This window comes from Osmerus eperlanus, chromosome 11 (assembly GCF_963692335.1).
Source record: "Osmerus eperlanus chromosome 11, fOsmEpe2.1, whole genome shotgun sequence".
NCBI lineage: Eukaryota > Metazoa > Chordata > Actinopteri > Osmeriformes > Osmeridae > Osmerus > Osmerus eperlanus.
Window position 1 is genome coordinate 9,424,682 of NC_085028.1, and position 18,183 is coordinate 9,442,864.

At 43.3% G+C, this 18,183-nt stretch overlaps 3 protein-coding genes across 3 annotated transcripts; 1 reads left to right on the plus strand and 2 right to left on the minus strand.

Annotated features, from left to right (window-relative positions):
- Positions 1 to 33: 33 nt before the first annotated feature.
- On the plus strand, positions 34 to 3,806 carry vtna (vitronectin a). The gene is made up of 8 exons (XM_062472878.1): positions 34 to 152; positions 455 to 574; positions 687 to 1,214; positions 1,456 to 1,595; positions 1,887 to 2,043; positions 2,314 to 2,466; positions 2,621 to 3,235; positions 3,542 to 3,806. Exons 1-8 carry the CDS (start codon positions 53 to 55, stop codon positions 3,661 to 3,663), a joined length of 1,935 nt encoding a protein of 644 aa, XP_062328862.1. The 5' UTR covers positions 34 to 52; the 3' UTR covers positions 3,664 to 3,806.
- On the minus strand, positions 3,687 to 9,410 carry scarf1 (scavenger receptor class F, member 1). Its single transcript, XM_062472876.1, has 11 exons — positions 9,070 to 9,410; positions 8,864 to 8,925; positions 8,613 to 8,714; positions 7,772 to 8,309; positions 7,323 to 7,541; positions 7,030 to 7,158; positions 6,651 to 6,757; positions 6,337 to 6,448; positions 6,125 to 6,252; positions 5,765 to 5,902; positions 3,687 to 5,507 (listed from the first exon to the last, which is right to left on the minus strand). Exons 1-11 carry the CDS (start codon positions 9,165 to 9,167, stop codon positions 4,366 to 4,368), a joined length of 2,775 nt encoding a protein of 924 aa, XP_062328860.1. The 5' UTR covers positions 9,168 to 9,410; the 3' UTR covers positions 3,687 to 4,365.
- A 944-nt stretch (positions 9,411 to 10,354) lies between these two features.
- Positions 10,355 to 17,899, minus strand: rilp (Rab interacting lysosomal protein). Its single transcript, XM_062473132.1, has 8 exons — positions 17,194 to 17,899; positions 16,036 to 16,159; positions 14,333 to 14,454; positions 13,285 to 13,479; positions 12,323 to 12,492; positions 12,100 to 12,222; positions 11,853 to 11,951; positions 10,355 to 11,167 (listed from the first exon to the last, which is right to left on the minus strand). Exons 1-8 carry the CDS (start codon positions 17,536 to 17,538, stop codon positions 11,047 to 11,049), a joined length of 1,299 nt encoding a protein of 432 aa, XP_062329116.1. The 5' UTR covers positions 17,539 to 17,899; the 3' UTR covers positions 10,355 to 11,046.
- Between the last annotated feature and the right edge of the window lie 284 nt (positions 17,900 to 18,183).

Consider the following 18,183-nt stretch of genomic DNA (forward strand, 5'->3'; position numbering starts at 1 on the left):
GGTTCAATGACCAGTGGCCATTGATTAGTTGTACACAGTCCAGGAGCCTTGCATGTCCACCTCTCACTACATTCCTATTCTCAAGAGAAACAGCATGAAGTTGGGGCTGATTCTGCTGCTAGCCACATTGGCCACTGCATTTGCTGCAGAGGGTAAGTTAATTCATTTTTAGTCTGTTTAAAAAGAAAATGGTGTTGTTGTCTTCACATTGACAGGATCCAAATGAAGGCATAAATGAAGTAAAAAGCTGATTGTTAAATTAGGTTATTACAAGAATTACTTGGTGATTCCTTTGATGCTCCTAACATATGTGATAGAGTACGGTATATCACATCCTTAGTCCCTTATGCTCATTGTATGATACACTGGAATGTGATGTGATTGACATGTTGTACAAGTCCCTGTCTCAATCCAACTTTTGTCAGCGAACTCATTCATGTGTGCACTGTCTTAGAGTCTTGCATGGGCCGCTGTGAGAATGGCTTTGATGCTCAGAAGAGCTGCCAGTGTGACTCCATGTGTCGGTATTACAAGAGCTGCTGCCTGGACTATGAGACGGCATGTCGTATGAGAAGTAAGAACCTTGCCTTGTACCTTTACAAAGATCCACTCTTGGTCATGTTGATCTGAATAGAATGCTGAGTTTTCTCTTTAAGTGTTACTGATATAATGTTTTGTCTATTCAGCTCGAGGAGACACATTTGTCTTTGCTGAAGACGACGAGGAGTCTCTCGACAGCACCCCCACACCAGTTGCCACCATCAACCATACCCCAACCGTTGACTCTGGCTATTCAGGCCATCAACGTGGGCCAAGACGCCATGACAGTGTTGTTGCTTTCTCTACTACTCCTGCCACGCAGGCCTCCCCTGTAACAAAGGCAACCACAGTTCCTACAGCTATCAAAGTCCCTGATACACAGAAGGAATCTCGGTCACCCCAGGATCCAACAACAGACTCCCACGTCCGACCCAACATCCCCACAACTGGGAAGTCACATATCAAAGTGAATGTCCCGACAACTGAGAAAGATCCCAGGAGGGAAATTTTATTGAGACCAAATCTGGCAACCCCAGAACCAACGACAGCCCCTGTCACAACCACAGAGAGAGTGACCACCACCAAAGCTCCAGACCCAGATGCGGAGGCTTGTAGCGGCCGGCCCTTTGACTCTTTCATGCAGATGAAAAATGGCTCAATCTATGCCTTCAGAGGTGAGGCTGGGAACAACCCAGTAAACACAATCAGTGACTAGTCATTCACAAGTGATCAGTAAATGAGATGTTTGTATCTAGGTCCAACAAAACATTGGTTAATTCATTATTCATAACTCAAATAGATTAGTCACAGTATTTTGTTTTGTCAGTATATTATTGTACTTACTGTAAAATGGATGGATAAATACAGTAGGTTGTTGAGAAGACAGCATTGCTTACAGCTGTGTGTCTTGTACAGGGGAATATTTCTTTGTGCTGGATGAAAAGTCTGTGCTTCCTGGCTACCCCAAACTCATCAAGGATGTCTGGGGCATCAAAGGGCCCATTGACGCTGCCTTCACTCGAATCAACTGCCAGGGCAAAACCTACATTTTCAAGGTGGGAAATACTGTATATGTATAATTCAACTCTAACATGTGGGACATTTGATTGGTATAAACATTTACATGTATGTGTTTTGTTGTGAATGTTATTACCTTGACTCAGAATGGATAAGGTGCTTAGAAGACACTGCTTATCAGAGGGAAACTGTGTTGCCAGTTTTGTGCTTCTGATTGTTCTAAATGTTTACAGGAGCAGAGTACAAGTGTTAACCGTGAAATTATCCGCTACATCACAACACCGACAAAAAACAATCAATGCTGATCAAAGGTAATGTTTTCATCACAGAGAAATCAGTACTGGAGGTTTGATGATGGTGTATTGGATGAGGACTATCCCAGAGACATTACTGTGGGCTTTACTAAGATTCCAGACAACATAGATGCCGCCTTCGCCATGCCAGCCCACAGTCACCATGGCAAAGAGAAGGTGTACTTCTTCAAAGGTCTGGACACATCTGACTTTTTTTTTAAAGCAGGAAAAAAAGACAATTTATATTTAAAATGTGACTATTGAAATACACCACAGCTATATCACACATCATTTCTAACTTTAACTGACAATGAGGTTATTAATTGTTTTTGTAATTTCTTTCTCCATAAACTGTACAGTCAAAGCATTATAAATATATTTTTTACATATACAACCAGAATTGTATTAGATTTACTATAATAGTAAATACGTAATTACATCCTGTGTATCTGTGTTTTCTCAGGTGACCAGTACTACCAGTATGAGTTCCTCCACCAGCCAACTCACGAGGAGTGTATCAGTATGTCAGAGAGGTCCCCCTCCACCATCTTCCAACGCTACACCGATGTGTACTACAACAACTGGGAATCCTTTTACCATGAGCTCTTTGGAGGCAGTGAGTCATTTTTTGTGTCTATCCTTCTGTGTACATGGTTAAACAACAGAGTTTGTGTGAATATGCTTTTTTACTCATATCAGCAGCTTAATGTCTTACTTTCAGCTGTAGACTTGTAGTGTACATTCTTCTCCATCTTTTCTCATCCCCTCAGAGCCCATCCGTCATGATGGGCACCATTTCATCAACAAGGACTGGGTCGGCATCAAGTCACCTGTGGATGCTGTCATGGGGGGCAGGATCTATGTTGCCCCATGGGTCTCTCCCCCTGGTCGCAATGACCGACGCCCAGAGGGCAACTACCGCCCCAACCAGCAATGGGGGCAACAGTGGGGGCAACAACGGGGGCAACAGTGGGAGCAACAACAGGGGCAACAGTGGGGTCACCGCAGGCAAAACCGATCCCCTTTCTGGGAGTCTATGGCTGAAAGAGGAATGGACATGGGTCAGGGCTTCGCTGAGAGAGGTATGGACATGGGCCAGGGCTTCGCTGAGAGAGGTATGGACATGGGTCAGGGCTTCGCTAAGAGAGGTATGGAGAAGGGGCAGAGGCTGACAGACCCGGAGATGGCGATGAGGGAGATGTTGGGGAGCGACTTGCGTCAGGAGCAAGACTGGGACCAGGACCAGGACCGACGGAGAGATTACGATTATCGCAGACACTATGAGAGCGAAAGCTATTACTCCAGATATCCCACTGCAGAAAGACACTACTGGGAGCTCGTACGCAAGGGCCAGCCCCTGCAGAGCGTCTACTTCTTCAAAGCAGGTAATGAGATGCAAAAACCCCCACTTTGGATATATTTATATGAGAATGTATTTGTGGATGGGTTAAGGCTTATAGTCATTTTATGTGTTTTTTAGTGTCTGGGTTATTTAGTCTTTAGGATTGATTATTTTCTAGTATGGAGGGGGTTTCGGTCGGTAAACTCAGCCGGGAATGGAGTTCTACTGACAATAATAATCAGTATAGTACATGACATTAATCGCTATTGTGCAATCACCAGGAAACAAACACATTGGAAATAACCTGAAACCCCTGTTGTTACAACTTCTTTGTGTCTGTGTTTCCCAGATAAATACTACAGAGTGGATTTGAAGACCAAAAAAGTCGACTTTGCAAACCCCCCATATCCCAGATCCATTGCTAAGTACTGGCTCAGCTGCCCTGAAAACACAAAGGCAGAAAAGAAATAGTTTCTAAGGGGGAGATTTTATTGTGTGTTCATTTAATCCATTAGGTACTGTGACTATGCTATGTTGTCTTTACAATTTGATTGAAACATTTACAACTGTATATATATAGGATTTCTTTTTGATGAAAGATCTTAATCTTGATTGTCATTGGGATAATACCTATCTCTTCACAAAGACTGCATTACCCATAATGCCCCTGTGCATAAGTAACGCAATGTCAATAAACATGCTTGTATCTGAGGCTATGCAGACTTTACAGCTTACCTACACAAACCCATCAACCTCACAGCTAAGCACCCAATCGTTAATCATAAATCATAAAAAGTCCAGATGGCTGTCATCCATTCCGTGGGGTCTTGGTCTACTCTCCATCATCCATTTGAAACCATGTTTGGTTGTGCCCATGTTGTTTTAAAGTACACGTGAACTTTTCTATTTATTGTATACAACAATTTAATTGTATACAACAATCAAAACAACCTATTCGGTAACAGAAAAAATATATACATCTTGTCATATATGTGTTGAAACATGAAAATGAGACACATGTGTTTTTTTTCTATAAGCCAAATAGGTAACAAACGTTGTATTAAATTGACTGAAATATTTGACGACGTAAGACACCAATGCTCAGCCTTTTCTTCTGTTTTTCAAGTCTTTAAAACAGTTTCTGACCAAAATACTGTCGAGGCAGTAGCGTCGTTATGAATTGTTTATCAGAACATTCTCATAACTGGGCTCATTTTCCACATTGACCACCAGGCCCTGGTTAGCAATGACCTCACTCAAACTAACAGCGTCCGTAACAGGTCCCACTGTCAGGTACCCACTCTCACTCTGTTCCAACCCAGCATCAGCGCCCTCCAGCTTGACCTCTTCACCTCTTACATCCGGCCCAGCCACCGACACCACTTCCGGCACGCGCTTTAAAATGGAGGAAAGCGGCCTTTTGGGAGTGGCGCCATCAGGTGGCGGATTGTCAGTGGAGCCTATTGTTCCAGAGGAGCTGGGTTGTGTCAACTTTCTCCTACTGGGCTTTCTCATGGTCACCTCTGCTACCACTGGGGTCCCCTGCTCCCAAACGCTAGCCCGGGTGCCCAGTTTCCTCCTGGGGGGCTTGGTGATGACCTCCACCCCTTTGGTCTTGGGCCTCCCAATCTCCTGGTCTTTCTGTCTCTGGAGGCTGCCTAGCCGTCGTAGCATGGCCTGAACGGGACCTTCAGAGGTGGGCTCCACTTTAGATGTGGGCCTGCCAGTCTTACCCACAGTCACATACACAGTGGTGATCTTATCTGTGCCTGGGTCTACCTCGTGAGCATCGGTTGCTGGCGTTGGTGTTTGAGCCTTGATGGCAGCAGCATTCGACATGGTGCGTCTTCGCCCGACCGCTCCAGGGACTTGAAGGGTGGAGCAAGAAGGGGTGGAGCTGTACCTTTCTGTGTCAGAGTCTTCCCCTCCATCGCTGTTGGACCCCTGGTTGTCCAACATGCCACTTTTGTCCTCACCCATCAGCCCCCCATCAGCTAAGCTGTCTTCCCCTGGTTTCCCTCCTCCTCCCTGGGCTTGGAGAGCAGAGAGCACCAGGGCCCCCCAGGCCGTCTTGGGCTTGGTGCGGGGGGCCCCGGGGCATGCCAGGTCCTGGGTGGAACCACGACGCTCCTTGGGGCTGAAGCGTGTGCCCTCTGCGAAAGAGACTGAGGGCCTCTTTGACTTGGCGATGCTGGAGGTGCGAGGGATGGCAAAGGGCAGGGACATGTCTTCACTGCTAAAGCCAGATGGATCAAGGAACATGTTGCACTTGGAGCTCATCTCCTGGAACTCACCTCCCACCATCGATGGGATGTCTGTCAGAAAGAGAGAGAAAGAAAGGCAGGTTATGTGAGGTTTTAAGAGATGGAGGGAAAAAGGAGCTAAAAGCCAGATTTCTGTTTAATGCTGTTTTGAAAAAGAAAACATTACTATCTACCAATAAAGGGCAGAAGGGGATTAGACTTCCCATGTACTGCAGTCCATATGAATGACTCACAGTCACGGTGATGTATGCAAAAGGAGTTGATGCATTTTGTGTTGAATTCCCGTCATTCAGGAAAGTCTTCATTACCTTCCCTGGGTGGGACACAGTAGAGTGCCTCCCCTTCTTCCTCATCGCTATCGAAGGACGAGCCCTCTGTGACCCAGCCCGAGGACGGAGGCTCAATAAAGCTGTGGTTAAAGTTCAACTCCGGATCATGGTGAGAAACTGGAGAGAGATAAAATGCTCTGAAAGCTCATATGTCATCTCTAAACTATATCCAATACACCATTAAGGCAAAACATAATTTTATGCAGAACATTTGTATAAAATCCTCATAATTCTATGTTATCCATAATTGTAATGTTCTCTCTGTAAACCTTTCGTGAGATTTTATAAAGTTCCATAAGGGAATATGACATGACATTAAGCTATAGCTGGGAGTCTCACCTGTGACTCTGGGCAGGCCTGAAGACCAGACAGAGATGCAGGGCACGGCTGAGCTCACGTTGGCCAGGACGTTGTACACATGGTGTTTCATACGAGAAGAAGAAGTAACTCCATCAGCTACGTTTACCCTGAACAACCATAGTGAGATTGGGGAGTCAGGAAACAGTGTGTTTGTTTGTGTGGGGACAGATTCATTCAAGTTTGATGTAGACCTGTCTTTGCCATCTGCGGGCCCTCCACCACAGCAGCAACAACAGAAAACCAGGGCCAGTATCAGCAGCAGCAGGGGGACCAGCAGGCCTGCAATGAGAGCCCCACGGCCACCTGACACACACAGAGGCCCAAGCAGACACACGATTAAAAACCTGTTGTGCACAAACACTCATCAACAGAAGGGTACCGACGAGTGCATACACATGAATTGACTAATCAGTGCAAACAAACAGAGGCACACACACATATAAACACACACACACAATACACTTCATAAAGAAAAGCATGGATGCACAAGCACCCAGGAGCATACTGTGTGGACAGGCGCCTGTGGTTGGATGGCAGGTGACATCCTCTCCACAGTTACACTCCGAAGAGCAGTTGAGGCCATACCGGTGATCAGGACATGTGCTGTTACAGCTGGCCCCATAACACAGAGAGAAAAGTACAATCATGACCTTTTCTTTTAAAATGGTATTTGTATATGTATGTGTCCTCCATTTCAAATACACATACACACTTACGAACACACACTGTACAAACAGTCGAAAAATGAAACATAAAACAACAGGCTTGCAGATAGAGTAATGCATGTTTTTAATTTGAATGATCTTTGTGTGTGTGTTCTTTTAATAACACGTTCTGGTGAAAATGTAATGAGTGATTTCTGTTTGCAGAAACTGAATTTTCACCTCTCTCCCTGGAAGCCAGGCTTACAGACACATCTTCCCGTCACATGATCACAGTGGCCATGGAAACAGGGGCTGCACAGGAAGCGGCAGGCATCCCCAAACGTCCTGTCAGTACAGGGCTGGTCACAGCTGCAGGCAGGCACACAATGAAATGAACGAAATAGCAAGTATTTCTTTTTAGACCAAAATAATTTCCATTATCAAATTTTTTCCCCAAAAAATGACAGAAATTGTAGTATTTAAAGTCAGAAGTATCAAAGTTGCTTCCTCTAATGCTACATTCACACACTCACTTAGGTCCAGTCCAACCTGGGTCGCAACGCCAACACTTCCCTGTTGTGGGGTCACATGGTTCACTGTTCCTACAATGAGGGCACTTCTCCTGACACTGGTCACCATAGTGACCGTACGGGCACTTGATGTTGCACCGTGTGCCATTCCATCCAGACTCACAGGCAACACATGTCCCATCAACAACAGAGCACGGCTGGCCACCTTTACAATGACCACAACTAGAAATGAGAGAGAAAGAAAGAGAAAGAGATTACAGATAATTATTCAAATTGGGAAAGGAAAACTCAAACACAAAATAAGCCAGGAAACCACAGTCAAATCCAAACAACCAACAACACACAGCTCTAGTCTGAGTGACAAAAACGTACTTTAGTAACAAAGAATCTGTGTAAAGTGCACTGATTATATAATTCCAAACACATGCGCTTACTGATTTACCTTAACTTACCTGAGTTTACACCTGCTACCATACTCCCCAGCATCACAGGGCATGTTACAGTACTCGCCCTTATACCCAGGCAGGCACACACAGTCCCCACTGTTAGGGTCACAGTTGCTGTGTTCCATATCGCAGTTGCAGTGCCGGTCACATGCTGGCCCCCACCAGCCAGACTCGCACTCACAGGTGCCCATCCTCTGTTGGCATGGCGAAAGATAGCAATGGCAGCGCAGGGCGCATTTTTGTCCCCAGTACCGAGGGGCACACTGGCACCCGCCTGTCAGCTGGTCACAGGTGCCACCCAGGGCATTCTGCGAACACTGACATGTCTTGGCACATGTGGGTGTCCACCAGCCCTCATCACAGGTGCAGTTGCCATAGACTGGGTTACACTGTCCGTGGCGGGCACACTTGCAAGCGTACTGGCACAATGGGCCCCACCGGTTGGGGAGGCACGTGCACTCACCAGTGACAGGGTCGCAGTGCCCATGTGGGTAGCATTGGCATACCTTGCGACAGTCTGGTGCCCAGAATTCTGGTGGGCAGCCTACAGGAATAAATAAGATTGTTGAGGGTACAGCAACACAAAAACATTGGAACATGCAAATAGCAAATATTTATTTGACAAATTGATGTACTCTCTACACCAAATAATTTGTTGCTTTCTATTTTTCTCTCAACAAGAGGCACAAGAAATGTTGAGGAATAATGGCCTGTCCTGTAGTGAAGTGTGGTAAAGCTGCCTCTACCTACCATAAACTGAAAAAAAAGGCTCAGCTATTTCTGACTTTACAGCTCAGGGTGTTTGGTTCATAGCTATCTTGGTGAGATGTTTTCAGTCTAAACTCACGTGTCTTGCAGTTGGCCCCGTAGAAGCCCGCCGGACAACGACACACTCCCGGGTACACGCAGATCTCATCTTTTTCACAGGTTTGCTCGCCCTCACAGACAGCTGAACACAATACAGATACAATACAGAATTCAGGGTTCAGAGTTCATAAATCAGGTCAGACCAACACACGGTCAGACACATTAAAGGGCAACAACATACATTTGAGAAAATGTAGAAGAGTAAATTATTTTTAGGCCACTGATACTCACGTATCGTGCACTCCTCTCCTTCTTGTCTCCACCCATTACAACATACAAGGGTGGAAGGGTCTCTGTTGGTAGAGAAGGAAAAGATACACTACTGTAAAATACACTATATCTTGACCTCAAGTCAATAAACTCATTAAGTCAAAAGAGAGGGAATTCTTTATAAGGTGCTATGAGAGAAAGATTGGATGAAATTAGAGCTGCCATACCTGAGATCCTGGCAAACATTCTTTCCTGAAGGGTCCAGATTTTGTGCAGAGAGGTTGCAGCAGAGCAGTATTCCAAGACTTGTCAGAAGAAGGTCCATTTCCACACCAGAACCAGATCTGAATCAGTCCTCACAGGTCAGACCAGAGCAAGACTAACAAGTACGTTAGTGTCCACAATATCCAAACCAAGTCGTGTTTGTTCTTTTTAGTTCCTCAATCACCAAGTCCAAGTTTAGGACAGGTTGTATTTCTATTTTCCTACCCCCACCAATCTCTCTCTGCTTTACCTTCAACTCCTCTCTTCCTCCTCCTTCTTCTCCTTGGCTTTCTCTTGCATGCTGTAGTTGGTCAGTGGTCTGGTGAGTCCGGTTTGGTCCAAACCCCTGGATTTCCTCCACCAGCTTCCTGGGGATGTGAGGGTCATTTCCTCCTATTCAATCAGACACTGGCTTTTTAAATACCGGACCACAATCTAAGATTCTGGGAAAAGGTAAGCAGCAATAGTCATCGATCAACTTGTGTTTTTCAGATATTATTTGATCTTATAATTTCAGAGATCAGAAACCTTATTTTGCCAATATACAAAGACAGTACACATTTCTCAGGAGTTTCACAACTTTATTTGGTTTTCATAGTACAACAGCTTGTTGTTTAAAAATGCATGCTTACAAAAATAAAATGTACAAAAGTGTTGTAGGAAATCTGAGTGGGGCCCTCAGGCTACACCAGAAGCAAAAGTTTGAATGTCAAAAAAAGTCAGACAATTTAGACATGAAGTCCAAGTATCTTTAGCATATAGGTGAGAGGGCAAAGGGGTTCGAAAAATACAGTTGTGAAATGAAAATACTTTGTATGTACTTACTGCATGTGTTCACATATCGAGGGTTGGACAGTGAGAACATATACAAACCTTTTCCCACCCACCCCCTCTTTCCTCCTAGGAAAAAACAATTCCTCTTTAAGGGCAGTGACCAATCTACAGGGGCTAGTGTCTTAGTCTTATGAACACACACACAAGCAGCAAACGCACGTATACCCATGACAACCACCTGAGATACCACCAAATTAATTATTTGTCAGCAGGTAGAAATTATTTAAAAGATTGTTGAAAGGTTAAAAAAATACAATGAGATTAATAAAGTTTGGGACGAGATTTCAAAACATTTTATATCATACATTCAGGGTCAAGGACTGCAGTATAATCACAAATAAAGAACAGAAAAAAAAGGCAGTGTGTACCACAAACTGACTGATTGGATGATTGTGTATTGTTTGCAAGAAAGTAGTCTTGCTGAAACCAAGTCATGCTGAACACAACTGAGTTGATATTTCAAAGGAAATTACCTTTATCATAAGGTAAATACATGATTATTAACAGTTTGAGCTCATAAATGCCCTCTTGTGGCACAGAAGTATACCTACAGTTAATAATAATTTCTGTGGGGAAAGAATACATCATGGTATCAACTTTGGTTAATGATCATTGTTAAAACACCTATAAATACCATTATAAAATATAATACTTCCACATTTCTTTGTGGATTTATATGGCATGTACCATACTTTTCTATATCGAAAGATCCTTATCAATCCTGTACAACACAGTTGACACCAATGCAAGAAATTGATGGAGAGTATAACTTTTCAAAACCATTCCAGAGAAAACCCAAGGAAGAGAGGAGGACAGAGAAAACATAAACACATTTGAAGAGGGGAACATCAAAAAAACAAAAACAAAAGGGGTACAACTAGAAAGTGGGAACACCTTTAGGTGTTCACTCCGGGCATTCAATTTTGCAAGACCCGCAATTCATGCTGTATACTGTGTTGGTTTTGCAACAAAAAAAACAACATGTACCACACATGATAATGTGCTACAGCTGACAAATAGCACTGTGGGTACACTAGAGGGCAAAGGTAAAATGGTCAGGAAGACAAATGTACATCAAGAAGGGTATGTTGAGGAGGGCGGGGGGGTCAGGGCGATTGTCTGGGCTCTGTCTCGGCGTCCTCGGGGACGATGATTTCCCAGGAGGAGCTTGTGGCGGTCTGGTGGGAGGGGCTGCGGCTGCTGCCTGAGCGAGTCAGGAAGCCAAAGCTGAGAAACAATGGAGGAGTTGACAAACAAAGGTCAGGGGTCAGAACCGTCTGTCACCAGTCACAGATAAAATACAGGATGATGGCAGGTGACCCAGATAATGTGTTAGACACTGTCATAAGAATGTAATAAATGGTGTTGTTTGTCTACCCTTCATTAAGGTTCCTGTGGTTGTCCTTGCAGAAAATATTTGTTCAGAATAAAGCTGGGTGGAACCCCTTTCTTATTACACACATTTCTTGAACATTGAAAAGTTATATGCCTCTATGTAAGGGTAAAGTGAGAGTTCATGCTGATGGAATCAGTCATGCGAGTTATGCTGAGGTATTTAGTAGAAAAACCTGCCTATCAACCAAACAACCAACCAACCAACCAACCCATTGATTCTTATTTACCTTCGACCAATCAGAAGCCTTGGCATCAAGACTATGGCTGACACAGCTGAAGCTCATTGTTTTTAAGATTTACAGAATATAGCAGGCATTCCAGTCTAGACACATGCCTGTTTAAGTCTAATAAGGTCTTAACATGTTCATGTCACGCGCAACTAACACAGGTGCTTAGTATTGCTTGAAAGTGACCCTCAGATTATACTCTGGAACCGTTTCCACCAAAACAATAAACACATACTGTACATGCTGTTAACACATGAATGTACAGTGACTTATAGGGTAGCAGCACTCACAGGTTTCTTATGCGAGACTCTGCAGGTTTCTCCTCAGCGCCATCTGTCTCTGTCCGGGCTTCTCCCCTCTCAAACAGTGGGCCCTTATCCTCCTCATCGCTGTGGAAACCAATCATTACAGGGAGACAATGTAAGTGTGTGTTTACATTTCTACCGCATGTCTGACCGTGTCATTCATAAAAATTACTATGGCATGGGTCATTATTCTTAATTTGTGTGAGTGTGTGTGTATGTATGTATGTCTCACCTGCTGCAGTCGTCCACTGGAACACCCAGCATCTTGGCCTTAATAACTGTTCTCTGCTTCTTAATGGCAGACCGCATTGCATCCAACAAGAAGCCCGGGCACCTTTCATCATTTAAAATCTCCCTTCAAGACACACACACACAGATGAAGAAAAACAAACAACAAAAGTAACAAAAACTTTTAGCTGCCATCCCCCATGTGCGACCACAAATATTCAACCCACCTCTGGTAGTAGGCAAGTTCTTCCTGGACCAGGAAGAGGTTGGCCTTGAGCTCATTCCTCTCAGACAGAATCTCCCTGACCTCCTGCTTGGTGAAACAGGGCCTGTTTGGATCCTTCATGTCAATGATCATCTTGTCCGTCAGATCCAGCTGTGTCGTAGATGGACTGCCCTGTTTAAAACACACCATTTACCACACTTTTGAAACAATTGATTTTAACTGCTACAATGTAGAGAGTGCAAGGAGGGTCAAATGCTATAGTTATAGACTTGTGGACAACACTAGCGAATTATAAAGATCAAAGTTTGACAGTTATTGTATGGGAGGGAAGGTGGTGTCATGTTCCCAAGAATGACAACACAGTAGGGTGTCACAAACCAGCAAAACAAGGCAGTGAACACTGTTCAGAATACATGGTTAAGTTAGTATAGTTAGTAGTTAGTATAGTTAGTATTGTTAGACTTCTACACCACTATTCAAGACTTATGATCCCTATATGTTGAATGTATGCACTTTCCTTCCAAAGTAAATTCCTTGTCTGTGCAAACTTTGATGGCGTTTAAACCCCTTTCTAATTCTGATTCTCATTAACCCTTGTGTTATCTTCGGGTCATTCTGACCCATCAGTCATTGTGACCCACCGTCGTATTACGACAACTTTACCGCATACAAAAACAAAGTGAGTAATTTTCTTTTAACCGTTGGGCTGTCTCAGACCCCCCACATTGCGAAGGTTAAAAGAAAATGCTATTTATTTGTTTTTGTATTGGGTACAATTGGGTAAACACAACAATGGTTCGTTGTGAACCTTTGGGTCATGTGACCCGAAGGCAGCACAAGGGTTAAGTGAATGTACCATGCTGAATGCCTATTTGCAATATATGCAATGTGAACACTTAAATAAACATCATGGCTCATTAAATCAACACACTCACACACCACTCCTTACACAGCCCTCCTTACCGTGCCAGCAGCGCTGAGCGAGTGGGCCTTCTCCAGTTGGGAACTGAGGCGTTCTATCTCTTTCTGTTTCTCCCTCAGGTCTGCCTCCATGTCGGCCTTCCTTTCCACGGCGCTCTTCACCTGCGCCTGCACTATGGTCTGCTTGTGTCTCAGCTCGCTGTTCATCTTCATGAAGCGCTCCAACTGCTCCTGGAGCTGGACGACACACGCACAGGTAAAGCACAGGTCCATAAAGGATACAGTTTACAGACAAGCACGTATAGATCCACAAACAAGGCCACAGGCACACGTGGACACACACAGACACACGGGAGAGTGAATTGATTCATACACGTGTCGAGGTCAATGGAACTGCAATTGCAAGCGCACACACACACAAATGAATGATAGGACACACACCTACATGCAAATCAAACCGATGCAGCAACAGAGGGCATATGTTAGACCATAGCCACAGCACCCAAAAAGGAAGCTTTCCTTTCCTACACTCTAATCGAGACTCTTGGCTTAGCTGAGTAAAAGCAAAAGAAAACACAGCTGGTTCTGACAGTATGTAAAGCCATTATATCAGATTGAAAGAGAGGAGTGGAGCAGTTGCCTAGACTTGTTCTTGTCTCTAAGGTGTGGTTCAGCTGACTGAAGTCATAACCATGACTATTTTTATGTCAGTGCCCTTCCCGGATTTGCTGAGACTCATGTGTCTCATCAACTGAAAGTAGTGTTTATGACACTAATCTTGTGGATGTTTCATCCTTTGTGTTTGTCCATACTGTGTACTCTGTGTAACACACATTCCCTATGTGTCAGCTGATACAGTACATTGGATTTTGTGTGTGTGTGTGTGTGTGAGTGCCTGTGCATGCATTTATGAAAAAGCACAATGTCCATTGTTTTTGAAACTACCTAGAGGTAATAAAACATTTTAAAATACTAAGATACCCAACAAATTCAGTAATAACCTCTGCATAACACATTGATGGCACACAGACTTTACAATAACCGTTGACCCATTATTAGAAAGCAAGTCTGTGTGTGTGTCTATTCTTACCGCTTCTACCTCTTTGGACACACTGGTGATTTCCTGTTGTTTGGCCCTCAGCTCATCTCTCTGCTTGTCCACCACCTCCTTCAGTTTCAGCATCACCTCCCGTTCCTGCCGCTGAACGCGGTCTAGAACACAGGAAACGTGATACAACATCACCACTATGGTCCTTCATGGGTCAACATGAAGACAACCGCATCATTTGTGATTTCTTCACTGTCAGGTTGGACAAAGTGTGGTTCATTAATGGTCAACATGAAACAGCACTATCAATGATGATAAACTAAATTAAAGAGTTATACCAAAGGTTTATGTGTCCATTTAAATAATCTGTATTATACAAATATGATTGACAGGTACTCAGTATGTGTACATCATCAATCAATAGTAAAAAAAGAAAAAATGATCAAAGAGTTAAAGAAGTTGCATAGTTTATGGTTGGCACAATAACATATTCATGGCCTGCATTCTATTGACCATCAACGGTCACCTGAACCTAAGTACCACAGCAAAACACCCTCAGTCTGGACTCGCTTAAGGTCATGGCTTAAATATGGGATTACCCCCCTGCACATGGCTGTATTTAAGACCTCATTCTATACTGTGAGTTAATTCTGTCTCCATGGCTTGGTTAATGACACCTATCTTTGTGGGGCATGTACCAGGGATAGACATGACAAGTTTATCAAAGCTGTTAATTTACATTTACATTTAGTCATTTAGCAGACGCTCTTATCCAGAGCGATTTACAGTAAGTACAGGGACATTCCCCCCGAGGCAAGTAGGATGAAGTGCCTTGCCCAAGGACACAACGTCATTTGGCACTGCCGGGAATCGAACTGGCAACCTTCAGATTACTAGCCCGTGACCCTAACCGCTCAGCCACCTGACTCCCAATTGCAATCTAGATATTACAGGTTTAAACAGCATAATATAGGTTGGTTGATTCTGATACTGGCCTGTGATATAACTTCTTAATTGTCTTAAATTTAATTATAAAGATTATTAGATTGTCTTTGCAGCCTCTGGGAAAATGAACACGGGCAGATGCGTTTGCTGAAGTGAAACTGAATTGAATTATCATGTTATTTCCCAGCACAAATATAGACTTCTTCTCCTTCAAGTAAATATGTGCCTATCAGCTTGGGAACCCTTACATTCCTGTAAATAATGACACATAACTTTGTATGACAACAAATCCAGCTAAATTCCTTTTCGTAGAGTAAATTAAGATCTTATAAATCGATAAAACTGACAATGTGTATAACATTAAATCTATCACGTTTTCAAGAATATACTGTATATCACACATCCAATGAAAAGGTCAAATCAAACTAAAATTGCTTCTAACTAAGTATTGGTTAGGGCACTGCTATATTAAACCATCGCACAGGAGACAGAGAGATTTAACTTTTGAAATTCCTGTTGGAGCAGAAGTGTATTATTTCCGTAATAATACTTAGCATGATAGTCACACACCCACTTCCAAAAGGGGACAAAGAGGTAGTACAAAGGGATTCCATGGTCAGCCAGTGTTTTCTCCCATGACCACAAGTATACAACAATGTGTCAGCACAATCACTGTTAAGCACAATCACTATTCATGTGACTTGCACTACAATAGGATGTTTTCATTCAGTTGGAGTGTATTCGGCTCGGTGTCTGTGTGTTTATGGTCATGAGTCTCAAGAGCCTACACTCAAACCAACCTTCCTGCGCATGGTTGCCCTTCAGATGGCTCTGCAACTCCTGGTTGTCTCCCTGTAGCTGGAGCACCTGGGCCTGCAGCTCCTCACACCTCCTCCTCCACTGCTCCTCCTCCTGTCGCACCTCCTGCAAGGGGACAGGGGAAAACACACCTTTGGCTACCGAGAGGTACAAGGCCAACTAGGAAAACAGATTGTCATGAAGTCTATAGTTTATAATTGTCTATTGTGGAGGAATTAAATCTATACTGCTAATTGAATGCTGCTATTTCATATGTTCTATGTCTCTGTTGAATAAAAAGATAATCAATACCTCAGATATACAAAATGTGTAATGACAATGCTGAACATATATTCCCAATATAATCAATGCTCCAGATATAATAAGTAACGATAATGATGAACTCATATTCCAAATGCATGATTATGCACCAAGATGTGACTGTGTCTGTGAAAGTGAGAAATAGGCCTTGCTCAGGAGATTGTATCTTTTATTGAGGAGAGGAATGTAATAGTCAGGATACTGGAAGGGAGGCGGGAGGGCTACACTATGGGACAAGGAGAATGTACAAACAATGGACCTCACAACTCTTGAAAGAAGATTCATTAGACGGTGGAGAATGTATCCCTTTGCATCTGGACATCACCAGACCCCCCCCCCCCCCCCCTGAATGGCCTTCTCAATTTCTTATCAATAAACTACAATGAACAGAGATTCAACCTTGCATTTTTCTCCACCCAAATGTATTCACTAAGAGAGCACAACTGGACAGAATTGTTTTGGTCACTGAGGCTAAATGTAAACATTATGGCATGGACAATCCCTTTACTCATATTCAACACGTGATCCTGATACTAACATGAAGTCATCTGTCTTCGTGATAGCTTTAGCCGAGATACCTTCCGCATGTTCGATCTGTCAAACAAGCACACTGGGGTTTTTGCCAACTGACCAAATGGCTACAGCTTGGCACATTATTAGAACGCCACATTTTCTGAACTTTAAAAGGTTATATAACATGATGGGCCCATATATTGAAGACTGTTGCAGGAAAAACATTACATGGGTTTATTCGTCACACAATTGACATGCGCAAACTAAAGGCCTTAAGTTCAAATGAACAACCATTTGATGCCTTTAAAATTGCCGCATTTACTCACCCGTATTTCATTCTTGTTGCAATCTTCGTTTTCTTTTAAAACTCTTTTTTTCTGTTGCTGTACCTGTAATGTTTCGAATGCTTTGTATAATTCCTCTTCCTTTGATTTGAGGGAATTATTTCGTAAGGCATAGCTCTCTAAAAGCTCGAGGACTTTAACTATTTTAGGCACTAGTCCGAGAGCGCTCTCTTTACCGTAACCGTCAATAAGTTTTTCCACTTCGGAACCAATCAGTTTGGCTATTTCGTAAACATCGTCTACAGTTAGAGTTAAACATGTCCTTTCAAAACAACCCTCTTTATTTTTATCATCCGTCAGTTCATTCCTCTCGCAGCTGCTCTCCATGCTGCTGGTAGCCTATAAACGGTTTACAAGAACAGAACAAAAACTCTACGAGAAATCAAAGAGTCACCGTGACATATGTCATATCTGTGACACAACGAAAGCGAAATTGCATCTCTACTGGAAATACATTAGCGCGTTGTTTCAAGTGCATGTATTGCAAGTGCAGACATCTTGTCCGCTACACAGAATGCCTCTACCTTACAGGTTGCACGTTACAACTGCAGTCTTCCGATATTACGTCACACAAATGTATGCGCAAGAACATTTATGTCTATCCCGAAAGGAATAAAAGGAACATTGAGTTCTGGTTTGGTACTCCTCTCGACTCCCTCACTTGTTTTTCAATACAAAACCCTCCTACTTTTCTGACCAATGTAATACGAGTGCGCTCCCGTACACCACAACCGAAGAGCATGACCGTTCTATAACAGAGGCTTGGCTTACCAGGTCAACCGTGCTTTAATGGATGTGACGGCGCATGCAAATTGTATTTCCTCTTATGGCAAGGCAAATGAGGATATTACACTGTTCTACAGTTGATCATTGAGTAAAGAAGAAAATGCGATTGATATCCTCGAACATTATGGAAGTTGATAATGTGTTCTATAGTGTAGCGACACGTGAACTCAAGTGCCTATTCACGTT

What these genes read in the sequence shown, in the direction of transcription:
- vtna (XM_062472878.1), top strand. Translation starts at nt 53, where the DNA reads ATGTCCACCTCTCACTACATTCCTATTCTCAAGAGAAACAGCATGAAG. An exon ending in CACTGCATTTGCTGCAGAGG is followed by an intron (nt 153 to 454) that starts GTAAGTTAATTC and finishes GCACTGTCTTAG; the next exon opens with AGTCTTGCATGGGCCGCTGT. An exon ending in CGTCTACTTCTTCAAAGCAG is followed by an intron (nt 3,236 to 3,541) that starts GTAATGAGATGC and finishes TGTGTTTCCCAG; the next exon opens with ATAAATACTACAGAGTGGAT.
- scarf1 (XM_062472876.1), bottom strand. Translation starts at nt 9,167, where the DNA reads ATGGACCTTCTTCTGACAAGTCTTGGAATACTGCTCTGCTGCAACCTC. An exon ending in CCTGGCTTCCAGGGAGAGAG is followed by an intron (nt 6,758 to 7,029) that starts GTGAAAATTCAG and finishes TTATGGGGCCAG; the next exon opens with CTGTAACAGCACATGTCCTG. An exon ending in AGGCCTGCCCAGAGTCACAG is followed by an intron (nt 5,903 to 6,124) that starts GTGAGACTCCCA and finishes ATCTCTCTCCAG; the next exon opens with TTTCTCACCATGATCCGGAG.
- rilp (XM_062473132.1), bottom strand. Translation starts at nt 17,538, where the DNA reads ATGGAGAGCAGCTGCGAGAGGAATGAACTGACGGATGATAAAAATAAA. An exon ending in GCAACAAGAATGAAATACGG is followed by an intron (nt 16,160 to 17,193) that starts GTGAGTAAATGC and finishes GTCCCCTTGCAG; the next exon opens with GAGGTGCGACAGGAGGAGGA. An exon ending in GAGTCTCGCATAAGAAACCT is followed by an intron (nt 11,168 to 11,852) that starts GTGAGTGCTGCT and finishes ATTGTTTCTCAG; the next exon opens with CTTTGGCTTCCTGACTCGCT.